Source organism: Rana temporaria, chromosome 12 (genome assembly GCF_905171775.1).
Source record: "Rana temporaria chromosome 12, aRanTem1.1, whole genome shotgun sequence".
NCBI lineage: Eukaryota > Metazoa > Chordata > Amphibia > Anura > Ranidae > Rana > Rana temporaria.
The window spans coordinates 52,592,676-52,615,549 of record NC_053500.1 but is presented as its reverse complement, the minus strand read 5'-3'; the positions used below and the strand labels follow the sequence as shown (position 1 = coordinate 52,615,549).

Genomic DNA, 22,874 nt, shown 5'->3' with positions numbered 1-22,874 from the left:
GCTAGGGGGAGTGTACAATTTAAATCAGGCGCGTTCCCGCGCCGATTTAACTGCGCATGCGCCGCCGGCGAAATTTCCCAGTGCGCATGCTCCAAATGACGTCGCTAGGACGTCATTGTTTGCGGCGGCTACGTCAATTGCAGCCATCCGTATTCCCGATCGACTTACGCAAACGACGTAAAAATTTGAATCTCGGCGCGGGAACGACGGCCATACTTAACATTAGCTACCCCTCATATAGCAGGGGTAGCTATCCGCCGGAAAAAGCCGAACGCAAACGATGTTAAAAAAAAGCGACGGGCGGGCGTACGGACTTGAATCGGCGGTTGTCCTCATTTGCATATCCGACGCGTAAAAAAAGCGACGACACCTAGCGGCCAGCGGTAGATTGCAGCCTAAGATTCGACTGGTGTAAGTCACTTACACCAGTCGGATCTAAGGGAGATCTATGCGGAATCTCATTCTATGAATCAGCCTCATAGATCCGACCGGCTGGACTCAGAGGTACGACGGCGGATCAGGAGACAGACTATAAAATATTTGTCGGATGTGACTACAATGTCAATTGTCATCTAAAAAAAATCGTAAGAGCAAGACTACGCATGCTCAGAAATTAAACAATACATATAAAACTATTCAACACTTTACGTCACTTTACGCCGACGTTGTATTCTGTCCTATGAGAATTTTTCGTATGGTGAGTAACTTCTTCACTTTCGATATGAGACTAGCATGCCACAAAAAACACGTTCAGTCATCTGAAAATCTGATCGTGTGTACGAGGCTTTAGGCTGGAATTGCACTCTCAGGGCCAGATTCTTGTACATCCGCGTATCTTTGTGCGGGCGTAACGTATCCGATTTACGTTACGCCTCCGCAACTTAGACGGGCAAGTGCTGTATTCTCAAAGCACTTGCTCCGTAAGTTGAGCCGGCGTAGCGTAAATCGGCCGGCGTAAGCCTGCCTAATTCAAATGTGGAACAGGGGGGCGTGTTTTATGTAAAATATCCATGACCCGACGTGATTGACGTTTTTCACGAACGGCGCATGCGCCGTCCGTGGACATATCCCAGTGTGCATTGTTCCAAGGACGTATTGGTTTCGACGTGAACGTAAATTACGTCCAGCCCCATTTACGGAAAAACTTACGCAAACGACACAAAATATTCAAAATTCGACGCGGGAACGACGTCCATACTCAACATTGGTACGCCGCATGTACGCCGCCATATAGCAGGGGTAACTTTACGCCGGGAAAAGCCTAACGTAAACGGCGTATCTGTACTGCGACGGCCGGGCGTACGTTTGTGTATTCGCGTATCTAGCTGATTTACATATTTCTAGGCGTAAATCAGCGTACACACCCCTAGCGGCCAGCGTAAATATGCAGTTAAGATCCGACGGCGTAAGAGACTTACGCTGGTCGGATCTAATAGAAATCTATGCGTAACTGATTCTATGAATCAGGCGCATAGATACGACGGCCCAGACTAAGGCTCCATTCACACCTAGGCATTTTAACGCCTGAAGCCCAATGCTATTGCAGCCTAAAATACGCTGGAGGGGTGATTTAACATTGCCCTCTATGGAGATGGTTCACATCTCCACGCCGTATGCCTGAAGCTCAAAACAAGTCCCTGACCCTTTTTTTCAGGCGGCTTCTGCGTTCGGCATAGCCGACAATGTGTAAATCACCCCTCCAGCGAAAACAAGGTTAAAAAACGATGCGTTTTGTCGCAGCAAATTGCGGTACAAAACGCTGCAATTTGTCGCGGCAAATCGCGGTACAAAACGTTGCGCTAAGGTGTGAATGCAGCCTCAGAGATACGACGGCGTATCTGGAGATACGCCGTCGTCGTATCTCCTTTGAGAATCTGGGCCCCAGTGTGTCCTCAGACTTTCGGTTTAAATGATAGCAGGTGTTATTCCACCTGGAAGACTGAGGACATCTTGTGGTGAAAATGTGATACTGTAGGAGCTGCATTGGGGAGTATTGCAGTATTCTTTTTTATGTCTATAGGATATTATAAAAATAAATTAATAGTCAAAATGCGCCTCTCCCGCTGTGGTTGGTGTGTAGAGCCGTCTATGTGAACTTCGAGTCCTGACACAGCCGTTTCCGGGAGGTCAGACGGAACCATTGAGCGTGCGCCTCGTTCCTGCGGGGAAGGTGTTAGCGGGCGGACGAAACGCGGAAGCGGCAGCCGAGTAAGCGGAAGTCCCGGCTCCCCGGTCATGGCACCGCTTCTTGTACTGCTCCTGGCCGGGGTGGTGAGTGCATCCCGCGGGGACCGGGAGCCGGTGTACCGGGACTGTGTGAGCGCCTGTGAGCAGAGGAACTGTACCGGGATCCGACTGCTGGACTTCCGGGCTGAGCAGCCCCTCTACATGAGACTGACAGGTGAGGGGGCCCCCTAGTGACAGCTCCACACAAGTGGATGTGGTGCAGTCAGGGACCCCTGCTGGAGGGTTATTCCAGTCATAATGCCCCCACCCCAAATGTCTGAAGGCTGCTGGCTGATTGTAAAGGGAATACATTTCTTCCCTTTAACCTCTTCAGCCCTGTACCAGGCCATTGTTTTTATGCGATACGGCACTGCGTCGCTTTAACTGACAATTGCGCAGTCGTGCGACGTTGTACCCAAAAAATATTAACGTCCTTTTTCCCCCACAAATAGAGCTTTCTTTTGGTGGTATTTGATCACCTCTGCGTTTTTTTTATTTTTTGCACTATAAACAAAAAAAGATGACAATTTTGAAAAAAAGCAATATTTTTTACTTTCTGCTATAATAAATATCCCCCCAAAAAATGTAAGAAAAACAAATGTCTTCCTCAGTTTAGGCCGATATGTATTCTTCTACATATTTTTGGTAATAAAAATCGCAATAAGCGTATATTGATTGGTTTGCACAAAAGTTATAGCGTTTACAAAATAGGGGATAGATTTATGTCATTTTTTTTTCTAGTAATGACCGGGATCAGTACATTTTTAGCGGTACTGCGACATTGAATCGGACAGGTCAGACACACAACTGACATTTTTGGCTCTTCACACTAGCAGTGCTTTCTGACGAGCAACCTGGGTTCGGATCACTTAATCAGTTTTCCAGCATGGCCCCGTTCACTTGAATGCGTTCCGTTCAGTGGGCAGTGGTGCGTTCCGAACACGATGGGGTATAACTCCTGCCACATCCGTGAAGCAGAGTGTTGTGGCTGCACCATGTGTACACCCCTGACCTTCCCAGTCCCTCTCCTCTCAAGGGACCCCTAGAAACTTCCAGTTCCGTTTTTGAAAGACAAGGTCCCAGTAAATTTTTCCAAATCCTTGTATGCCCCAGCATGGCAGCGATGGATGGGTAGATTGCAAAATCACCTTCCCTACTCAATCTATTAATAAAAAAAAAAAAAGCTTTGGGCTGTAAATTCACTTTAAATTCATAGGGCCAGATCCACAAACGAATTACACCGGCGTATCTATTGATACGCCGCATAATTTCTAAGTTCCCGCGTCGTATCTTTGTTTTGTATCCACAAAACCAGATACGACGGAATGAGGGATCGATCCGACAGGCGTACGTCTTAGTACGGCGTCGGATCGTAGGTGTATATTTACGCTGGCCGCTAGGTGGCGTTTCCGTCGAATTCCACGTCGAGAATGCAGATTGGCTAGATACGGCGATCCACGAACGTACGTCCGGCCGGGGCATTTTTTTACGTTGTTTGCGTTTGGCTTTTTCCGGCGTATAGTTACCCCGATCAAAATATGAGGCGTATCCTATGTTAAGTATGGCCGTCGTTCCCGCGTCGAATTTTAAAAATGTTACGCCGTTTGCGTAAGTGGTTCACGAATAGGGCTTTGCGTATAATGACGTCACCGTCGTAAACATTGGCTTGTTCCGGTTTGATTTCGAGCATGCGCACTGGAATACCCCCACGGACGGCGCATGCGCAGTTGAAAAAAAACGTAATTTACGTTGGGTCAAGACGTATTTACATAAAACACGCCCCCCATCACATCCATTTGAATGGCGTGCCCTTACGCCACCAAAGATACACTACGCCGCCGTAACTTACGGCGCGCATTCTTTGAGGATTAAAAAAAAAAAAGTTACAGCGGCGTAGTGTATCAGAGATACGCTACGCCCGGCGGATATATGCGCCGATGTATGTGGATCTGGCCCATATTTTCTATTTTTAAGAAGCTATAAAACTGAGCACATTGCACATGATTGTAGTTGTATCCCACAGCAACCAATCAGAATGGTTGATTGGACATACATAGATAGGACTAAGAAATTTGGGACTTTGTAAGAGGCGCGGGCATGTAGAGCCAGGCACCTCCATCCCCAATACTTTGAGAAAAGAAAGACATGGGTGGGACTTTGAAGCATCCATCCCAGGACATACACAGCAAGGAATAACTATGGCAATAACCTGTTGCATTGGCACTTAAACCGTTACATGAGAGCATTGCAAAACAACAATTGGCAGTCATTACTAGAGGTCGACCGATATGGGTTTTTCTCTGGCCGATGCCGATGCCGATATTTAGAAATCGCGGCGGCCGATTTATGATGCCGATTTTTTTGGGCCGATATGTTAATCCGATTTTTCAGGCGCTTTTGGGCTAAACAGTAAAGTTAGCCCATATTTTTATTTTTTTGTCCAAAAGTTTTCATTACCTGTTTTTGTGTATTACATTTTATATATATATATTATATTTTACACAAAAACAGGTAATGAAAACTTTTGGATGAAAAAAAAAAATATGGGCTAACTTTACTGTTTTTTTTTTTTTTTTTTTTTTTGTTAAAGTATATTTTTTCCCCAAAAAATGTGTTTGAAAGACCGCTGCGCAAATACCGTGTAACATTAAATATTGCAACAATCGCTATTTTATTTCCTAGGGTCTCTGCTAAAAAAAAATATATAATGTTTGGGGGTTCCAAGTAATTTTCTAGCAGAAAATACAGGATTTTTACTTGTAAGCAACAAGTGTCAAAAAAGATTTAGCCTTTAAATGGTTAAACTGAGAATTCTCCTACACGGAGTTCAGTTAAAGCGGTCCTCCACCCTAAAGTGGAGTCCCACTGATCGGAACCCTCCCCCCCTCCGGTGTCACATTTGACACCTTTCAGGGGGGAGGGGGGTGCAGACACCTGTCTAAAGACAGGTATTTGCACCCACTTCCGGCCACACGATACGGGCGAAAGACGGGCATTCCGTCACATCCCGTCTGTCGCCCGTTGTGTGCTGGGAACACTCGGCTCCCAGCACACAGCGTGTGAGCCAATCGGCGGGCGCAGCGCGACTCGCGCATGCGCCGTAGGGAACCGGGCAGTGAAGCCGCAGCGCTTCACTTCCTGGTTCCCTCAGCGTGGATGGCGGGGGGAGCAGCAGAGTGACGAGCGATCGCTCGTGCTCTGCTGCGATCGGCGCTGGACTCCAGGACAGGTAAGTGTCCTAATATTAAAAGTCAGCAGCTGCAGTATTTGTAGCTGCTGACTTTTAATATTTTGTTCCCATGGCACATCCGCTTTAATTGATAAGTAGCAACATTGTATATCTTTTCTAAAACTTGGCAGGCTGCCCAGGAGAGAGAGAAGTCTTCTAGGGAAGCTTCAGGCAACTTGCATTGACTTCTATTAGACCCCATTCACACCTAGGCGTTTTTACGCCTGTAGCGCTACGCCGCTGCCGCCAGAGGGCTGAAAACAGATGTCCCTCTATGGAGATGGTTCACATCTCCACGCCGAACGCCGGACGCCTGTCGCCTGCCGCGTGAAAAAAGGTCCCGGACCTTTTTTTCAGGCGTCTTCGAGCGTTCGGCTAGGAGATGGCAATCATCTCCATAGAGGGGGTCATCTTGGGGCACATCTAGGCGGACAATACCGGCGTTTTGTCGCCGCAAATCGCGGTACAAAACGCCGCTATTTTTACCGCGATTTGCGGCGACAAAACGCCGCGATTTCGTCCGTCTAGATGTGAATGCAGCCTTAGAGCCCATTCACACCTTGGCGTTTTGTCGCCTGTAGCGCGACGCGCACAAACGCCAGAGGGACCAAAATACATGTAAGGCTATGGGCATGGTTCACATCTGAACGCCGATGCGCCTGACGCGCATCGCATGTAGTCAATAAAAGTTCCGGACCCTTTTTTATCGCGCGATATGCGCGTATTTGAGCGTTTCCATTTCCCATAGAAAGTAATGGAAACGCTCGATTCAAGCGACTTGCGCGACAACGGGCGTTTGCTACGGGCGTTTCGTCAATAGAACTTGTCGCCCATGCAGAAGATTAAAAAAAATCTACCAACATAGCAACAAGTGATGAAAAGATGATAGTTTTTCCTATTGGCTAAAAAAAAAACGTCAAAGTACAAAAACGTCGGACAACGCTGTATGCAAACGCGCATATTAGCATGAATGCGCGTGACAAAACGCCGGAAAAAAACGCCGGAAAACGCCGCTATTGCCTACGCGTGAATGCAGCCTTACAGAAGCTTTTTGCAAGTCGCGGTGCTGAAGTTTAAATCGGCATTTTTAAAGCACAAATCGGCCGATGCCGATTAATTTAAAAACGCCAAATATCGGCCGATATATCGGCCAACCGATATATCGGTTGACCTCTAGTCATTACTTTAATTGTATATACAATATAGATACAACAATGATAACACAGCATACCTAGTATATTAATTAAAAATTAAATAATACATAAAATATAACAATATTGGTAGCAAAGTATAGTATAATAAAAACAATGCAAAAGAGCCAGTTCGTAGGGCGTATCTCCATGGTGGGTAGGTGTAATCTAGATATGTTGGTACACTCCAATTAACGTATAGAAATGATTACTGACAGTGGTGCAGTATATAGACAAATGAGCATCTATAGTCTCAAGATAACATAATATGGCAATATAATTGGTACACAGTATAGATGTTAAAGGACCTAGTTAATTGGAGTAAGTCTCCATAGTAGCTGTAACCCTAATTGGTAGGTAGAATCCAATTGGTGTTTAAGGCCCCTTTCACATTGAGGAGTTTTTCAGGCGGTACAGTGCTAAAAATAGCGCTGCTATCCCGCCTGAAAAACTCCTTCACTGCATACTCAATGTGAAAGCCCGAGGGCTTTCACACTGAGGCGATGCGCTGTCGGGAGACAAAAAAATCTCCTGTCAGCAGCATCTTTGGAGCGGCATGTATACCGCTCCTTCCCATTGAAAACAATGGGATACCGCCCGCAATGCGCTTCTATAGAGGCGCATCGCGGGCGGTATTAACCCTTTATCAGCCGCTAGCGGGGGTTAATACCACACCGCTAGCGGCTGATTCCCGCGGCAATCCCGGCGGTATAGCGCCGCTATTTTTAGCGGCGTTATACCGCCACTGCAGCTCCCGCCCCAGTCTGAAAGGGGCCTAAGGTAGTTGGTAAAAAGGTAGCAATATATGTGCGATGGGGCATCTATTGGCTCGACGCGTTTCGTGGTCATTACCACTCTTCAGGAGCAAGTATGAGGTGAATGTCTAAAATGTTAAGTACGATTTGTAAAACTGGAAATCAAGTTTTCTAATGGGTCTAGCTATGAAGAGGGGGAGAGAGGAGGGGGGGGGAATGGAGGCAACAACGATTCCTAAAATTACTTACAGGTAAGTCTATGACTGGTAGCATGGGCGTGGAGGGCATTACACCTACCCACTATGAAGATATGCCCTACGAACTGGCTCTTTTGCATTGTTTTTACTATGAACTAATTATGTTACCATACTTTGCTACCAATATTGTTATATTTTATGTATTATTCAATTTCTAATCAATATACTAGGTATGCTGTGTTATCATTGTTGTTGCTATATTTTATATACAATTAAAGTAATGACTGCCAATTGTTGATTTGCAATGCCCTCATGTAACGGTTTAAGTTCCAATGAAACAGGTTATTGCCGTAGTCCTTTTCTTGTTATGTATGTCATGGGATGCATGCTTCATTTAAAGTCCCACCCATGTCTCTCTTTTCTCAATCAGAATTGTTGTTTGGTTCCTATTAGATGGTTCTTTGCTTATTTTCTATTCTCCGCTTTTGCTGACGCTCCTCTACACTGAAGCCGGGCTAGAGCAGCTTCAGAATAGGTAAGTATAGATATCTTTTCTTTTACAGGGTAGATAGAATAGTGTTAGAATGGGGATGGGAGCAGATTTAGGCTTTGTTAGGGTTTGACTGGAATTACACTTTAAGCGTGTGGACCCTTGTGAGAGTTAAAGCAGAGTTCCACCAAAAAAATAATAAGTCAGCAGCTACAAATACTTACCTGTCCAGGGCGCCCGCGATGTCCTCATCCGAAACCGACCCGGCTCTTGGGTGCAGGCGCCGCCATTGTCGGTAAGGTAATCAGGAAGTGAAGCCTTGCAGCTTCACAGCCTGGTTCTCTACTGTGCATGCGCAAGTCAAGCTGCGCATCATCACTAGTCCCTGCTGTCTTCTGGGACCTGTGTGTTTCCCAGGAGACAGAGGAGGGGCCAGACATGGCGTAGATTGCCACAGATTCTGCAGTTTTCTATCGCCGGAAGTGGGAGAAAGTACCTGAATTAGACAGGTATCTGCCATCAGGGCAAGAAAAGCTTAAGAAAAATGTATCCTTTAAATCTTATGTATGCCTTCACGCTGGTCCATTGCACTAACGTTTTGATGTTAAAAATCTTGCTTGCTGCATTTTTGGTCAGTTAGGCCCTCTTTCACATTGTCATGTCAGTTGACCGGTCAAATCGCATGACAAGTCACCACTTAATCATCATACCTGTTTGCAAAAGTAGTTCCTGCACTACTTTTGCCGATTTCGGGTGTGACTTCAATAGACATCTGTGCATAAAGCCGTACAGATGTCTATCAAGTAGCACCTGAAATCGCGCTGACCTGCTACTTTTTAATTGTGCTACTTAACCACTTAAGCCCCGGACCAATATGCTGCTAAATGCCCAAAGGCGTTTTTACAATTCGGCACTGCGTCGCTTTAACAGACAATTGCGACGTGGCTCCCAAACAAAATTGGCGTCCTTTTTTCCCCACAAATAGAGCTTTCTTTTGGTGGTATTTGATCACCTCTGCGTTTTTTTTTTTTTTTTGCGCTATAAACAAAAATAGAGCGACAATTTTGAAAAAAAATCTATATTTTTTACTTTTTGCTATAATAAATATCCCCCAAAAACATATATAAAAACATATTTTTTCCTCAGTTTAGGTCGTATTCTTCTACCTATTTTTGGTAAAAAAAAGCGCAATAAGTGTTTATCGATTGGTTTGCGCAAAATTGATAGCGTTTACAAAATAGGGGATAGTTTTTTTGCATTTTCATAAAAAACATTTTTTTTTACTACTATTGGCGGCGATCAGCGATTTTTTTTTTTCGTGACTGCGACATTATGGCGGACACTTCGGACAATTTTGACACATTTTTGGGACCATTGTCATTTTCACAGCAAAAAATGCATTTAAATTGCATTCTTTATTGTGGAAATGACAGTTGCAGTTTGGGAGTTAACCACGGGGCGCTGTAGGAGTTAGGGTACACCTAGTGTGTGTTTACAACTGTAGGGGGGTGTGGCTGTAGGTCTGACGTCATCGATCGAGTCTCCCTATAAAAGGGATCACTCGATCGATACGCCGCCACAGTGAAGCACGGGGAAGCCGTGTTTACACACGGCTCTCCCCGTTCTTCAGCTCCGGGGAGCGATCGCGACGGAGCGGCTTTATAGCCGCGCCGTCATCCCGGATCGCTCCCCGCGGGAATCCGCCCGCCGCACGCAGCGGGGGGTCCCGATCGGACCCCCCACCCGCTAGAAAGCAAGGACGTATATATACGCCCTTCTGCCTGATCGTGCCATTTTGCGGACGTAAATAGTCGTGCGGCGGGCGTTAAGGGGTTAAGGGAAGATTTCAAAGTAGCATCATTGAAAAAAACGCACTTCTCTGTTGAACTGCAATGAAAACGCAAGAGTAACGCACTAGTGTTACGTTTCTGATGTGTTTTTTGAGTCACATGACCTATGAAAAAACCATAAGCAGGGTAAAATCGCTGTGAAAATTGTGGCAAAATTGTTCGCGTTTTCGGCACCATTCTTGACACTTTTTTCGCCCAATATGTTTCGGTGGCCTAAATTTTGTTCAAAGTACAAAGAATCACTTTTCTGCAATAGATGATATATTTCTGACTAATTTTTCAAATGCCTGACACGTAAATGATAACCGTCTGAGATACAGTACAGACCAAAAGTTTGGACACACCTTCTCATTCAAAGAGTTTTCTTTATTTTCATGACTATGAAAATTGTAGATTCACACTGAAGGCATCAAAACTATGAATGAACACTGAACACGTGTGGAATTATACATAACAAAAAAGTGTGAAACAACTGAAAATATATTTCATATTCTAGGTTCTTCAAAGTAGCCACCTTTTGCTTTGATTACTGCTTGGCACACTCTTGGCATTCTCTTGATGAGCTTCAAGAGGTAGTCACCTGGCGCAGCACCCCATCACTCTCCTTCTTGGTCAAATAGCCCTTACACAGCCTGGAGGTGTGTTTGGGGTCATTGTCCTGTTGAAAAATAAATGATGGTCCAACTAAACGCAAACCGGATGGAATAGCATGCCGCTGCAAGATGCTGTGGTAGCCATGCTGGTTCAGTATGCCTTCAATTTTGAATAAATCCCCAACAGCGTCAGCAGCAAAGCACCCCCACACCCTCACACCTCCTCCTCCATGCTTCACGGTGGGAACCAGGCATGTAGAGTCCATCCGTTCACCTTTTCTGCGTCGCACAAAGACACGGGGGTTGGAACCAAAGATCTCAAGTTTGGACTCATCAGACCAAAGCACAGATTTCCACTGGTCTAATGTCCATTCCTTGTGTTCTTTAGCCCAAACAAGTCTCTTCTGCTTGTTGCCTTTCTTTAGCAGTGGTTTCCTAGCAGATATTCTACCATGAAGGCCTGATTCACACAGTCTCCTCTTAACAGTTCTAGAGATGTGTCTGCTGCAAAAGGTGGAAGAACCTAGAATATGAAATATATTTTCAGTTGTTTCACACTTTTTTGTTATGTATAATTCCACATGTGTTCATTCATAGTTTTGATGCCTTCAGTGTGAATCTACAATTTTCATAGTCATGAAAATAAAGAAATCTCTTTGAATGAGAAGGTGTGTCCAAACTTTTGGTCTGTACTGTACATCCAGTGGAATGTTTACTTGTATCATCATCTGTTTTTGCATATGGCTTCTCTTTCTCCAGGCTGGGTATGCTTGGACGACTGTCGCTACCAGTGTATGTGGGACACAGTTTCCCTTTATATTAAAGAAGGATATTCTGTCCCTCAATTTCATGGCAAGGTAAGTTCTAATACTAGAGTTTCTCTCCACTAAGTTATTTTACTTTAGTTGTTTTAATATTTAGAGATTCTTTGCTGCGTGTTGTACAACTGTACATGTTGTTGTGAATTTGCTGCATGTTGTATCTGATAAAGCCTGGAAGTTTAAATAATTTGCCTCCTCATCAGTTAGTTTGAAATAAAATTGGATTTATTAGGGTTGTCCCGATACCACTTTTTTAAGACCGAGTACAAGTACCGATACTTTTTTTCAAGAACTCGCCGATACCGATTACCGATACTTTTTACTTTTTTTTTTTTTTTTTGTCATGTGTCAGTATTTTTTATTTATTTTACAATTTAAAATTTTCACATTTTTTTCTACAATGCTTTCTTGGGGGGGGGGGGGGGGAGAGAGAATGTGTCAGTGTTTTTATTTTATTTTAATATGTATTATTTTTTACAATTAATTATTTTTATTTATTGCCATTTTTTTTTCTTCGCCCTGTTGGGGGGGGGCTTTGGTGAGATATCAGGGGTCATAACAGACCCCTGACATCTCACCTTTGAGACAGAGAAAGGGACTAAGGATACAGATTCCCCAGTCCCTTTCTCAGCTGCACTGGAAATGAATGGACAGGAGACAGAGGCTCCTATCCATTCATAAACTGAAGCATCATAAACTGTGTGATCACTGACTCTGTTCATTCGGAAAAGGTAGGAGCCGGGTTTTGCGGCTCCTACCTCCGCTCTCCATCCTGACAGAGGGGGCGGAGGAGGACATGGAGGGGGACACAGAACAGGGAGGGGGGAAACGGCAGCACGAGGGTGGACACGGAGCTTGGAGGGTGACAGCAGAGGGGAGAGCAGAACGGCAGCGGCACAGGGGAGCATGGAGGGGGGAGAGCAGAATGGAGGACAGCAGCGGCACGGAGGGGGAGAGCAGAATGGCAGCGGCACGGAGGGGGGACACGGGAGCATGGAGGGAGAGAGCAGAACGGATGGGGGAACTGGAGGAGGATTCAGGTATCAGTAAAGTATCGGAGCATTTTCCCCGAGTACAAGTACTCGAGGAAATGCTTGGTATCGATACCGATGCTAGTATCGGTATCGGGACAACCCTAGTATTTATTGTATGGAGAGATCATAGACAAATGGTCCCTTTCCTTAACCTCTTTTTTTTTTTTTTTCTTCCCTTTTTCTCCCCCCTGGTTTGCCTCCCCTACTTGACCTGTGCCAGTGGCCATTTTCCAGATTCCTGTTCTTTCAGGAGCCAGCATCTGCCTTGGCCTCTTTTCTCAATGGCCTTGCCAACCTAATGATGCTACAGCGTTACCGCGCCTCTGTTCCTGCTTCCTGTCCTATGTACCACACCTGCCTCACCTTTGCCATGGTATGTACAACTTGTCTGTTGATGTGTGTTTCGACCTTTTCTGTTCATATGGATTAACTTAATTTTGACTGGATTGTTCAGGTCTCCATAAATGCCTGGTTCTGGTCCACAATTTTTCACACGAGAGACACGGCGATTACTGAGGTAATGAGTTGAAGAACATGGATTGCTTGCACTTTTTGTGCATTGCATGTGTGCAGTGTTCTGTCAGTCTGCATCCTGCCACATTCACTGTCTGTCCCTGCAGAAAATGGACTACTTCTGTGCCTCGGCAGTCATTCTGCACTCTATCTACCTGTGCTGTATGAGGTGAGTGAAGAGGAGGGGAAAATCCTAAACTGGTAATATATTGGCATTTTTTTTAAATGTAAAAAAAACACCTCATCTGTGTTCAGAAGTGTAGTGTTTTAATATTCCAAACACTCATATCGTTGCTCAATCGGGAGCTCTCTGTTGCCTTCCCTCCTGTAAGTGCTTTCCCTAGTCTGCCCTGGTACAGGCATTTTCTCCCTTTTTTGTCATGCTGCAGGTATTCCCACTATCCCTTTCTACCATTTTGCAGGTACCCCATATGGCAGACCTTCCCCCTTGTCATATAGTTGCTCTCTCCTCACCTCCAATATTGCCAACACTCTCCCCTCACCTACAGTGTTTTTTACTGGCACCCTCCCCTCGCCTCCAGCGGTTTCCCGCTCCCTCCCCTCGCCTCCAGCGGTTTCCCGCTCCCTCCCCTCGCCTCCAGCGGTTTCCCACTCCCTCCCCTCGCCTCCAGCGTTTCCCCGCTCCCTCCCCTTCCCTCGCCTCCAGCGTTTCCCCGCTCCCTCCCCTTCCTTTGCCTCCAGCGTTTCCCTGCTCCCTCCCCTTCCTTTGCCTCCAGCGTTTCCCCGCTCCCTCCCCTTCCTTTTGCCTCCAGCGTTTCCCCGCTCCCTCCCCTTGCCTCTGCTGTTGCCTATGGTCTCCCTCTGTCTCTACTTATTGCTGACACACTTCTCTCACCCTTGGTGTTGCTGGTGTCCTCCCCTCACTTTCTCTCTTTAACTTTTTTTTTTTTTATCCTTCTTTATAAATTGTCAACATATTATGCAGTGCTGATTTTCAGTATGTTTATTACAATTTAGGACTTTGGGTCTTCGATATCCTTCTTTTGCCACTGCTTTTGGTGCCATCCTGGTGGTACTCTTTGCATGCCATGTGTCTTACCTAACCCTGGGACGCTTTGACTACAGCTACAACATGCTTGCAAATGCCGGCTTTGGTAAGTCCACCTGCTAGCATTAACTTCCTCTCTGTTTTTTTTGTTTTGTCCTCCTGCCTCTGACCATATCTTTTTTTTCTGTTTTGCACTAGGCATGATTAATCTGGGATGGTGGTTGGCATGGTGTTTGAAGAGACGCTCCCACCAGCCATACTTGTGGAAGTGTGTTATGGTGGTGGTCCTACTACAGAGCCTAGCTTTGCTAGAGCTGCTTGATTTCCCACCTGTCTGTTGGGTGCTGGATGCCCATGCCCTCTGGCACTTTAGCACCATCCCCTTGAATGTTCTCTTCTATAGGTGAGTGACACTTATCAGTCGGTGCAGTAGCCTTAAGTATTGTAAGGTATGTACTTGCTTGAGTTTCATTTTCAAATTCTACAGGCAAGGTTCTACTGAACCCACTGCGAAATGTGCTTAATGTATACAGGAAAGGGATGCTTACATATTTTATTTCTTGAGAGGGTAGTGTGAATGGTGATCTTTTTTTTAGGGTAATAATGTCGTGGTGGTGGTGGTTTTATTATTAGAATTGTCATAATAATCATAATAATGATGATAATATTGTCATCGTTGGGTTTATTACCAATTTAAATAGTAATTAACATAACAACAAAAATATAATATCTTGCAGCTTACTAGTTCTTAGATGTGGTCGCTGCACGAGTGTCCATTTTTTTTTTTTTTTAGGCCTTTTTCCTTTATTTTCACCACATAATCCAGCCAGTAAAGCTGGCCATAGTTTACAATTTTGCCAGTTCAGCAGGGACCAGCTGTATTTTGATCCATCTATAGCTGCCCCCACACTAGAGAAGTCGATCTAACAATTTGCTTCTCTTGAATGGGACTATTAGAAAATTTCCCCTCGATAAGCGTATGCAGCCAAACGACTGCAGTGCTGATCATTGTATTCTGACAACCAAGAAGTCCTGCTGTCAAAATACTGTACAATGGCGCAGGATTCCCCCATCGAAATCGAATGTGTAGATGGGGGAATATTTTTTTTTTTTTTTTTTGCTCAGCTGGCTAGTTGATCCAAAAAAGAAGATTAATCTATAACTGGCTTAAAGCAGAGCTCCACCCACATTTGGCACCTTTTGGGGGGAGCGGTACCTGGTTTTGACATGTACCTGCTCCCACTTCCAGCTCAGTTTGCCGCAGTGATGTGTGTCGGTAGTTATCCCCCTCCTTCTCCCTGCAGTTGGCTCATTCACAGAACAGAATTCGCAAGTGCAGTAGGAAATTGGAAAATTAAAGTCCTCAGCCACCCTTCATTAATGTGTTCAGCCCCCTCCCACCATTAATGTCCTCAGCTCTCCCACCCACATCACCCCCTCATTGCTTCCTCCTCCTGTCTTACTTTACACAGTGCGCAGGCACAGCATGTCTGGACAAGAGGGCTATGCAATGCAAGCTGTGATTGTTTGCTAGGACCGGCCTGCATCCTAACAACCAATCACACACTTGTTAACACGAGCAGCCCCTGCCTTCCATCCAGAGCTGTCCTGCCTTTAGCAGATGGCTCCAAGGGAATGACAACAGCAGTGGCTCCTAAGTAGCGGGACCACGGCTCACCATGATGCCTGGTGTAACAGGGAGGTTTCCCAGGCCCCTAGAACAGGGACGGGGGCGCAACTGCGACCCCCTAATGCTACACCGGTGCAACAGTGAATGGTTTAACAAAAGCCCAGGTGTCGGGATGCAATTTCTAGTCAGCATGGCGACCTAGTATTTGTCGAGCCCTAACTTAAAGTCTAAAGAAAATGAATGCAGCTACCACATCTAAGAATTGGTAACCTGCAATATATAACATTTTTGTTTTTGGGTTTATTACCGCATTAACGTAGTGGGCTCTCCCACCCCACCACATTATTCTCAGACAATGGTATATTGCAATATAATCTCTCCAGATTCTCATGTATGGCCAGATATTGTCACCAGGCCATGACATATTAATTGAAGGTAGCAGGAGGGACAGTGTCTCATAGGTTAGGCTGAGGCTGGGAAAGGCTTACTTGGTGCTCCTTCCTTTTTTTTTTTTATTCTTATTCTCATGTAATGATCAGATCTTTGTCATCTTAGGTCTATGGCCAGCTTTAGCCACAGGAAAATATACGATTTTTGTTCCCAGAATAAACATGCATTAGGAATTGTAGATGATGCCTGCCAGCCAGTCATATCTCAGGTTTTAGACCCCTGGCTTCTCAGCTACAGTTAAACTTATTAGATTCACTGAAAGGAGAGCGGTTTGCACAGAGCGGATAAAGACTCTTTTGATCTCTGTGATCTTTGCGTGTATATTGTAAATTCAGAGTCCTGTTCCTCTAGGCCAGTGGTTCTCAACTCCTGTCCTCAGAACCTACTAACAGGCCAGGTTTGCAAGATAACTGAAATACATCACAGCTGATATAATTTGCTGCTCAGTCATTGCAGTATTCTAGTCTGCATCTCCCCAAGGTAATACAGTACTTAAAATCTGTCCTGTTAGTGGGTCTTGAGGACAGGAGTTGAGAACAACTGCTCTAGGCACATCCCTAGGCTCTTTCCTAACATACATTGTGTAAACTAGGGAAGGGTGGGGGGTGCACTGACTTTTTTTGTAAATTACTTCTCACCACAATTTTTTTAATATCTCCAATTTTATACAGTATGTTCTTCATATGCTCTAAATCTGCACCATTTTTAGCCACTTCAGTCTCTGAGGATTTGGCTGCCCAATGACCGGGCCATTTTTTGCGATTCGGCACTGCGCCGCTTTAACTGACAATTACGTGGTCGTGCGACTTTGCACCCAAACAAAATTTACGTCCCTTTTTCCCCACAAATAGAGATTTGTTTTGGTGGTATTTGATCACCTCTGTGGTTCTTATTTGTTGCGCTATAAACAGAAAAAGAGCTACAATAAAAAAAAAAAAGCAATATTTTTTGCTATTATAAATATCCCCCCCCAAAAAAATGTTTATATATATATATATATATATATATATATATATATATATATATATATATATATATATATATATATATATATATATATTTCTCAGTTTAGGCCGATATATATTCTTCTACATATTTTTGGTTAAAAAAAACGCAATAAGCGTATATTGATTTGCGCACAAGTTATAGCGTCTACAAAATGGGGGATAGATTTATGGCATTTTTATTAATAAATTATATATATAATTTGTTTTACTAGTAATCAGCGTTTTTTTTTATCGTGACTGCGACATTATGGCAAACATTTTTGATGCTATTTTGGGACCATTGTCAATTATACAGCGATCAGTGCTATAAAAATGCACTAATTACTGTATAAATTACACTGGCAGGGAAGGAGTTAACCACTAGGGGGCGAGGAAGGGGCTAAGTGTGTCCTAGGGAGTGATTCTAACTGTGTGGGGGCTGGGCTACCAGTGACACGACATTGATCGCTGCTCCTGATGACAAGGAGCAGTAGATCAGTATCCTGTCACTAGGCAGGACAGGAAAATACCTTGTTTACACAGGCATCTCCCTGTTCTGCCACTCCATGATATGATCGCGGGACACATCGAGTCCGCGAGTCAGGTACAGGTACGTCCCTTTGCGCAGCCGTGCCATTCTGCCGACATAAATGTTTGTGCAAGTGGTTAAAAACAAGCCTGCCTCAAATTCTGCATATATTCACAAAGGGGTGTTTTTTCCAGTTGCAATATTGTTATTTAACATGCCCATTTTAAATGAAAACACTGCATTGCATGTTTTACTTGTTGTTTTAATATGATTATTATTATTTTATTAATATAGCTTCCTGAAGGATGACAGCCTGTACTTGCTTAAGGTGAACTCCATTGTATTAAAAGTGGACTAGTCCTAGAAGAACTCATGCCTGGGTGTGGATTTTGCACTGGTTTGCCCTACACTCTGAAGTTGATGCCCAGGAGGCTTTTATTAACCATATTAATTCCCTCTTGCAGCACGAGGGTCTCTTAAGTGCCTTAATGTCTTAATAATATAAGTGACTGTGTACAAAATACCTTCCTGCATTTGGTTGGATCCATACGCTTAGCTTTCTGTATTATAGATGCCTTGAGGCTATTATTGGAGCATATATTATACGCTGCTGTGACAGGTCTCAAACCCTTCTCTATGGGACCACTAATGGGTAATGTGCATATGTGTGTGTTGTGTCAGATGGCTTGTGTTTGACACAGAAAGTCTTACGTTGCCAAATACTAGCAATGTTTGTATATATTTAGCTATGTGTACACTGTATTAAAGGAGCCATGATATATTGTCAAACCCAGTTATGGGGTGGGCAAAGTAATTTCAAGTTCCAGAGTCTAGCCTAGTCTAGAACCTGGCACGCACTCATAAGTAGCCACAGGAACAAAAAGCCTTGTTTGGTGGGGGGTGGGATAGAGCTAGGGGCTGTCTTTAAGGTTTTCAGACACTTGGGCTAATTGGCTCTTGAAATTAATCCAGCCCTGTCTATCGGTATTTTTTACAGAAGATTTAATAGCCACGAAATGAAAACATAACTGGAATTTTTCATTTTTTGGAATGCGGTTTTATTAGCTTGCATATGATTGCACAAACTTTATATCTTGGCACCTTGTAATTAGAGCTTATATTTCAGCAGCTGCCCTAGTAAAGGCAGGTATTGGTACCCACTAATATTCATTGTACTGCAAAAAGGTCATAAGACACTTAATATGCTACTGGGGTAGGGGTCTCCAAACAAAAGCGAGAATCTACTGTCCTTTAGGGGGGCCAGACTGCTGCCAATGGGAATAGAAAATAGGCAGTAAACAATGCCTAATCGTTGGTGTCAGTGCGGGAGGAATAGTGCCCCATCATTGGTGGGAGGAATAAGTGCACCAGGGATCAAATCAAGGCAAGCAAAGGGCCGAATCTGGCCCCCCGGGCCACAGTTTGGAGACCACTGTTGTAGGGCATTTTTTGCCAATGAGAGCTAGCAGTAATGGTACATTTGCAAAAGATGGGGCCTTAAATGGAGCTAAAACGTGATCTGATATTTACTTGTCGCCACTAGCGTCCCGAACCCAAAAAACTGTTTTAATCATTTAAGGATACTGGTATTCATTTATGCCTTTATGTGTATGATAATTTAGTGATATAAATTGGAAGCCACATTTCTATGGGGTAGGTAGGGAGACCAATTGAATTATTAGAATGGCATCACTGTCAAAGTTTATGAAGTGGGTAAGGTTTGATTGACCCACTATGTATTTTTATTGTCTGTTCGAATCTCGGCCGGTTCTTGCTGAACAATGTATGGGTAGGCTAAATGGTACCCAGGTCGATTGATCGATCAACTTGGGTACATCCAACCTGTCAGATTTAACATGTGATTATTGCTATATTATATTTACCATTTCTTATTATAGCCGCTAGCCATAATCGCTGTATTCCCCCATGGAGTTGCTCCGTCTATGGCCTGCCTTACTGAACCTATTGCTGGTCTAGCTAAGACAGTCATGGCTCTATTTTGAACTCTGTTCTTCTTCTCCTCTGACTATATATTCCTGTGTGGAATCCAACAGCAGCATAGTGACCTTCTACAAGCATTGCTTTACATTTTTGTGCACTTCACTAAAAATATGGAAAACGTACTTCAGAAGGGGGAGCTGAGCAGTGTGGGTCAAGTATTAGAGTCCTTGCACATGGGCTGTCCAATCAAGTCTGCCTGTTTTTTTAGGCAGACCTGACCGGAACTTCGTCTCCTCTATGGAGCTGCAGATATCAGCAGAGACTCGTCGCTATGCGATCTGATCCAGGCCGCACAATCCAGACAGATGGTGGCCCTATTTTCCATCCTTCTGGCGGATAGGGTTGGATGAAAATGGACAGGCGTTCCGTTTCCACTCAAATTCCCCATAGAGTAGAGTTGACTGTGTCCGTGTCTGCTCTGCACAGTAGGTCAGACAGGACCTGTCATCCGCCTGCTCAGCAGGGATCAACAGAGCAATCCCTCACTAAACAAACGGAATCTGCAAGATGGAGGCACCCATGTGAAATGCACCTTAGCTGTCAATTTACACAAATAGGAGGATAGTGTGGAGGAGAATTATGGACAACCGAAACAAAATCTTTCACCCATTCCATTGAAAGATGAGAAAAACTCTCATACATTCCGGTATAGAAATTGTATTGCCAGGAAGCAGTAATAGATTCATAAAGATGTATGTTTTAGATGGGAAACAATAGAACATGACTTGCAACAAGGAAGGCTAGATTTCACTTTGATGTGCCATTTTATTTTTGTTTACCAGGATTAAAAATAGGTAGTAATAAAATATACCTACTCTGAAGCAGTAGGTAGTCTTAGGACACAGGTATTTTACTTGGAGATGGCCTTGAGGTATGCTTCCTGTCAGAGTTCTGCACCTTCATATTATACTATTCCTTTACTCTTTTTTTTTTCAGTAACGTGACTTCCTGTAAGATTTATACTTGAAGCACTTAATAGCCCATCTGCTTTATTGAAAATCAAATATATTCTTATCTGTAAGATACTGTTGAGTCCTGGCTCTTTAGAACAATAACCATTGTGCTGGGAAGCAAAGGTGAACGGCCTTTTTAGGGCGTGGGCCTAATATTTGTTGTAATTTTCCACTGTTTGGGGACAATCTGAGTGTATTTCTCAAATCAAATTATTATAACGGATGTACAACCCTGGATTGAAGGCCATGTGTTTCCAGTACTAGGATTTCACTTTTTAGTGAATGTTGCCATGTTCTAGCACCGGGGTCTCCAAACTTTCTAAACAAAGGGCCAGCTTATTATCCTTCAAACATTGAAGGGGCCAGACTATGGTCAGTAGGAGTAGAAAATGTTGTGGTATCGGTTACAATGTTCCATCATTGGTGTTAGTGGGAGGAATAGTGCCCCATCATTGGTGTTAGTGGGAGGAGTAGTGCCCTCTCATTTGTGTCAGTGAGAAGGACTAGTACCCCATTTTTGGTGTCAATGGAAGGAATAGTCTCCTATTATTGGTGTCAATGGAAGGAATGGTGTCCCATCACTGGTGTAAGTGGCACGAACTATGCTCCATTGTTAATGTCAGGTGGATGAATAGTGCCCCAAGGGCCACATAAAAGCAAGCAAAGGGCCACATCTGCCCCCCGGGCCATAGTTTGGAGACCACTGTTCTAGCACATATTGATGACTTAAAGATGTATCTTCTCATTTTTTAGTTAAAATTAGCTTTTGAAGTGCCAATCCACCATTGATATTTTAGTTATGGGAAGATTATAGCTGGCTGAATTACTAATTTGTCATATTCTAGGGCTCTGGTGATGGGATCTCTGTATGCAGGTTAAAGTGGATGTAAACCCTCCATACAACCAGTGAAGTGAACAGCCCCAGATGATACACAGAGATGAACCAAATCTCCCTACATAGGTTTTATATGTATATCTGCTGTCTTCACATGTATATACTGTTTAGAAATATCAGATTTTGTTAGGAGACTTTCTCTTCCTAGTTAACAGAGTGTGCTGCCTGGACATACAGCCAAGATGGCTAACATTGCTGATTGGAGGGAAGGCACACACACCCTATCCTCATAGGCAGAGACTCTCGGAGGTGTTTTGTAATAGGAGCTGCTCTCTGCTAATCTATTTTAGCAACCTCCTTTGACAAAAGATTCTGTCTGCTTTTGTCTAAAAAGTAAAAAAATATGTCAGGAGTTCTCAGGCTGATAACAGAGGAACCGTTCAGAAGAGAGCTATAAGAATAATTGGCTCATTGAAAAGCGATAACAAAACACTGCAGATATGTGCCCAGCTCAAATTTCATGAATTGGGTTTACATCCACTTTAACTGTTTGGCCATCCACTGGAGTTTTCTTAACACACTGACACGGTGCTTTTAAATTTGTATTGTAACAGGGAATATATTTAATTTAGTAATTGTGGTATCTTCAGGTTGGTAGATACCTGAGGAAGCTGTTAACCTCTTGACCACCGCCCCATGTCAAAAAGACGTCCTCTTTTTAAAGTTGAATATCTCGATAACGGCAGCAGCTGCTGCCACAACCGAGATATTCATCTTTTCAGGGGGCGGTGGTGTACACGATAACGGCGGTCTCCGCGGCGGATTCGCCGCGAGATCGCCGTTATCGGTGGCGGGAGAGGGGCCCTCCCGCCGCTCTCCCGCGCCCTCCGCCGCTTACCGGAGCCGTCGGTAGCGGCGGAGGGGATCGGAGGTGTCCGGCAGCTGAGCGGGGACGGGACTGAAGGAGAAATCTCCTTCACCCGTCCTCATAGCTCTGCTGGGCGGAAGTGATGTCAAAACGTCAGTCCCGCCCAGCCTCTTAAAGAAACATTTTTTTTTTTGTCATTTGAAAAAATGACTTTTTTTTTTTAATTTTTTTTTTTGCATTTAAGTCTAATTATGAGATCTGAGGTCTTTTTGACCCCAGATCTCATATTTAAGAGGACCTGTCATGCTTTTTTCTATTACAAGGGATGTTTACATTCCTTGTAATAGGAATAAAAGTGATAAAAAAATTTTTTTGTTTTTTTTTTCAGTGTAAAAAATTATAAAACTAAATAAAAATAAATAAGAAAACCAAAAAAAAAATGTTTAAAGCGCCCCGTCCCGACGAGCTCGCGCGCAGAAGCAAACGCATACGCGAGTAGCGCCCGCATATGAAAACGGTATTCAAACCACACAAGTGAGGTATCGCCGCGATCGTTAGAGTGAGAGCAATAATTCTAGCCCTAGACCTACTCTGCAACTCAAAAAATGCAACCTGTAGAATTTTTTAAACGTCGCCTATCGAGATTTTTAAGGGTAAAAGTTTGACGCCATGCCACGAGCGGGCGCAATTTTTAAGCGTGACATGTTGGGTATCA

General features: G+C 44.1%; 1 protein-coding gene across 1 annotated transcript; it reads left to right on the top strand.

The window, feature by feature from the left end:
* The first annotated feature begins 2,194 nt into the window (after nucleotides 1–2,194).
* Nucleotides 2,195–20,548, top strand: PGAP3 (post-GPI attachment to proteins phospholipase 3). The gene is made up of 8 exons (XM_040331839.1): nucleotides 2,195–2,401; nucleotides 11,290–11,387; nucleotides 12,606–12,758; nucleotides 12,840–12,902; nucleotides 13,006–13,067; nucleotides 13,877–14,013; nucleotides 14,106–14,310; nucleotides 17,797–20,548. The coding sequence occupies exons 1-8, from the start codon at nucleotides 2,236–2,238 to the stop codon at nucleotides 17,858–17,860; spliced, it is 948 nt and encodes a 315-aa protein (XP_040187773.1). The 5' UTR covers nucleotides 2,195–2,235; the 3' UTR covers nucleotides 17,861–20,548.
* The last annotated feature ends 2,326 nt before the right edge of the window (nucleotides 20,549–22,874 follow it).

Excerpts from the sequence above, each read along its gene's own strand:
- PGAP3 (XM_040331839.1), top strand. The coding sequence starts at position 2,236 with ATGGCACCGCTTCTTGTACTGCTCCTGGCCGGGGTGGTGAGTGCATCC. Across the intron at positions 2,402-11,289 it reads CCTCTACATGAGACTGACAG|GCTGGGTATGCTTGGACGAC; the intron begins GTGAGGGGGCCC and ends CTCTTTCTCCAG. Across the intron at positions 12,903-13,005 it reads GAGACACGGCGATTACTGAG|AAAATGGACTACTTCTGTGC; the intron begins GTAATGAGTTGA and ends CTGTCCCTGCAG.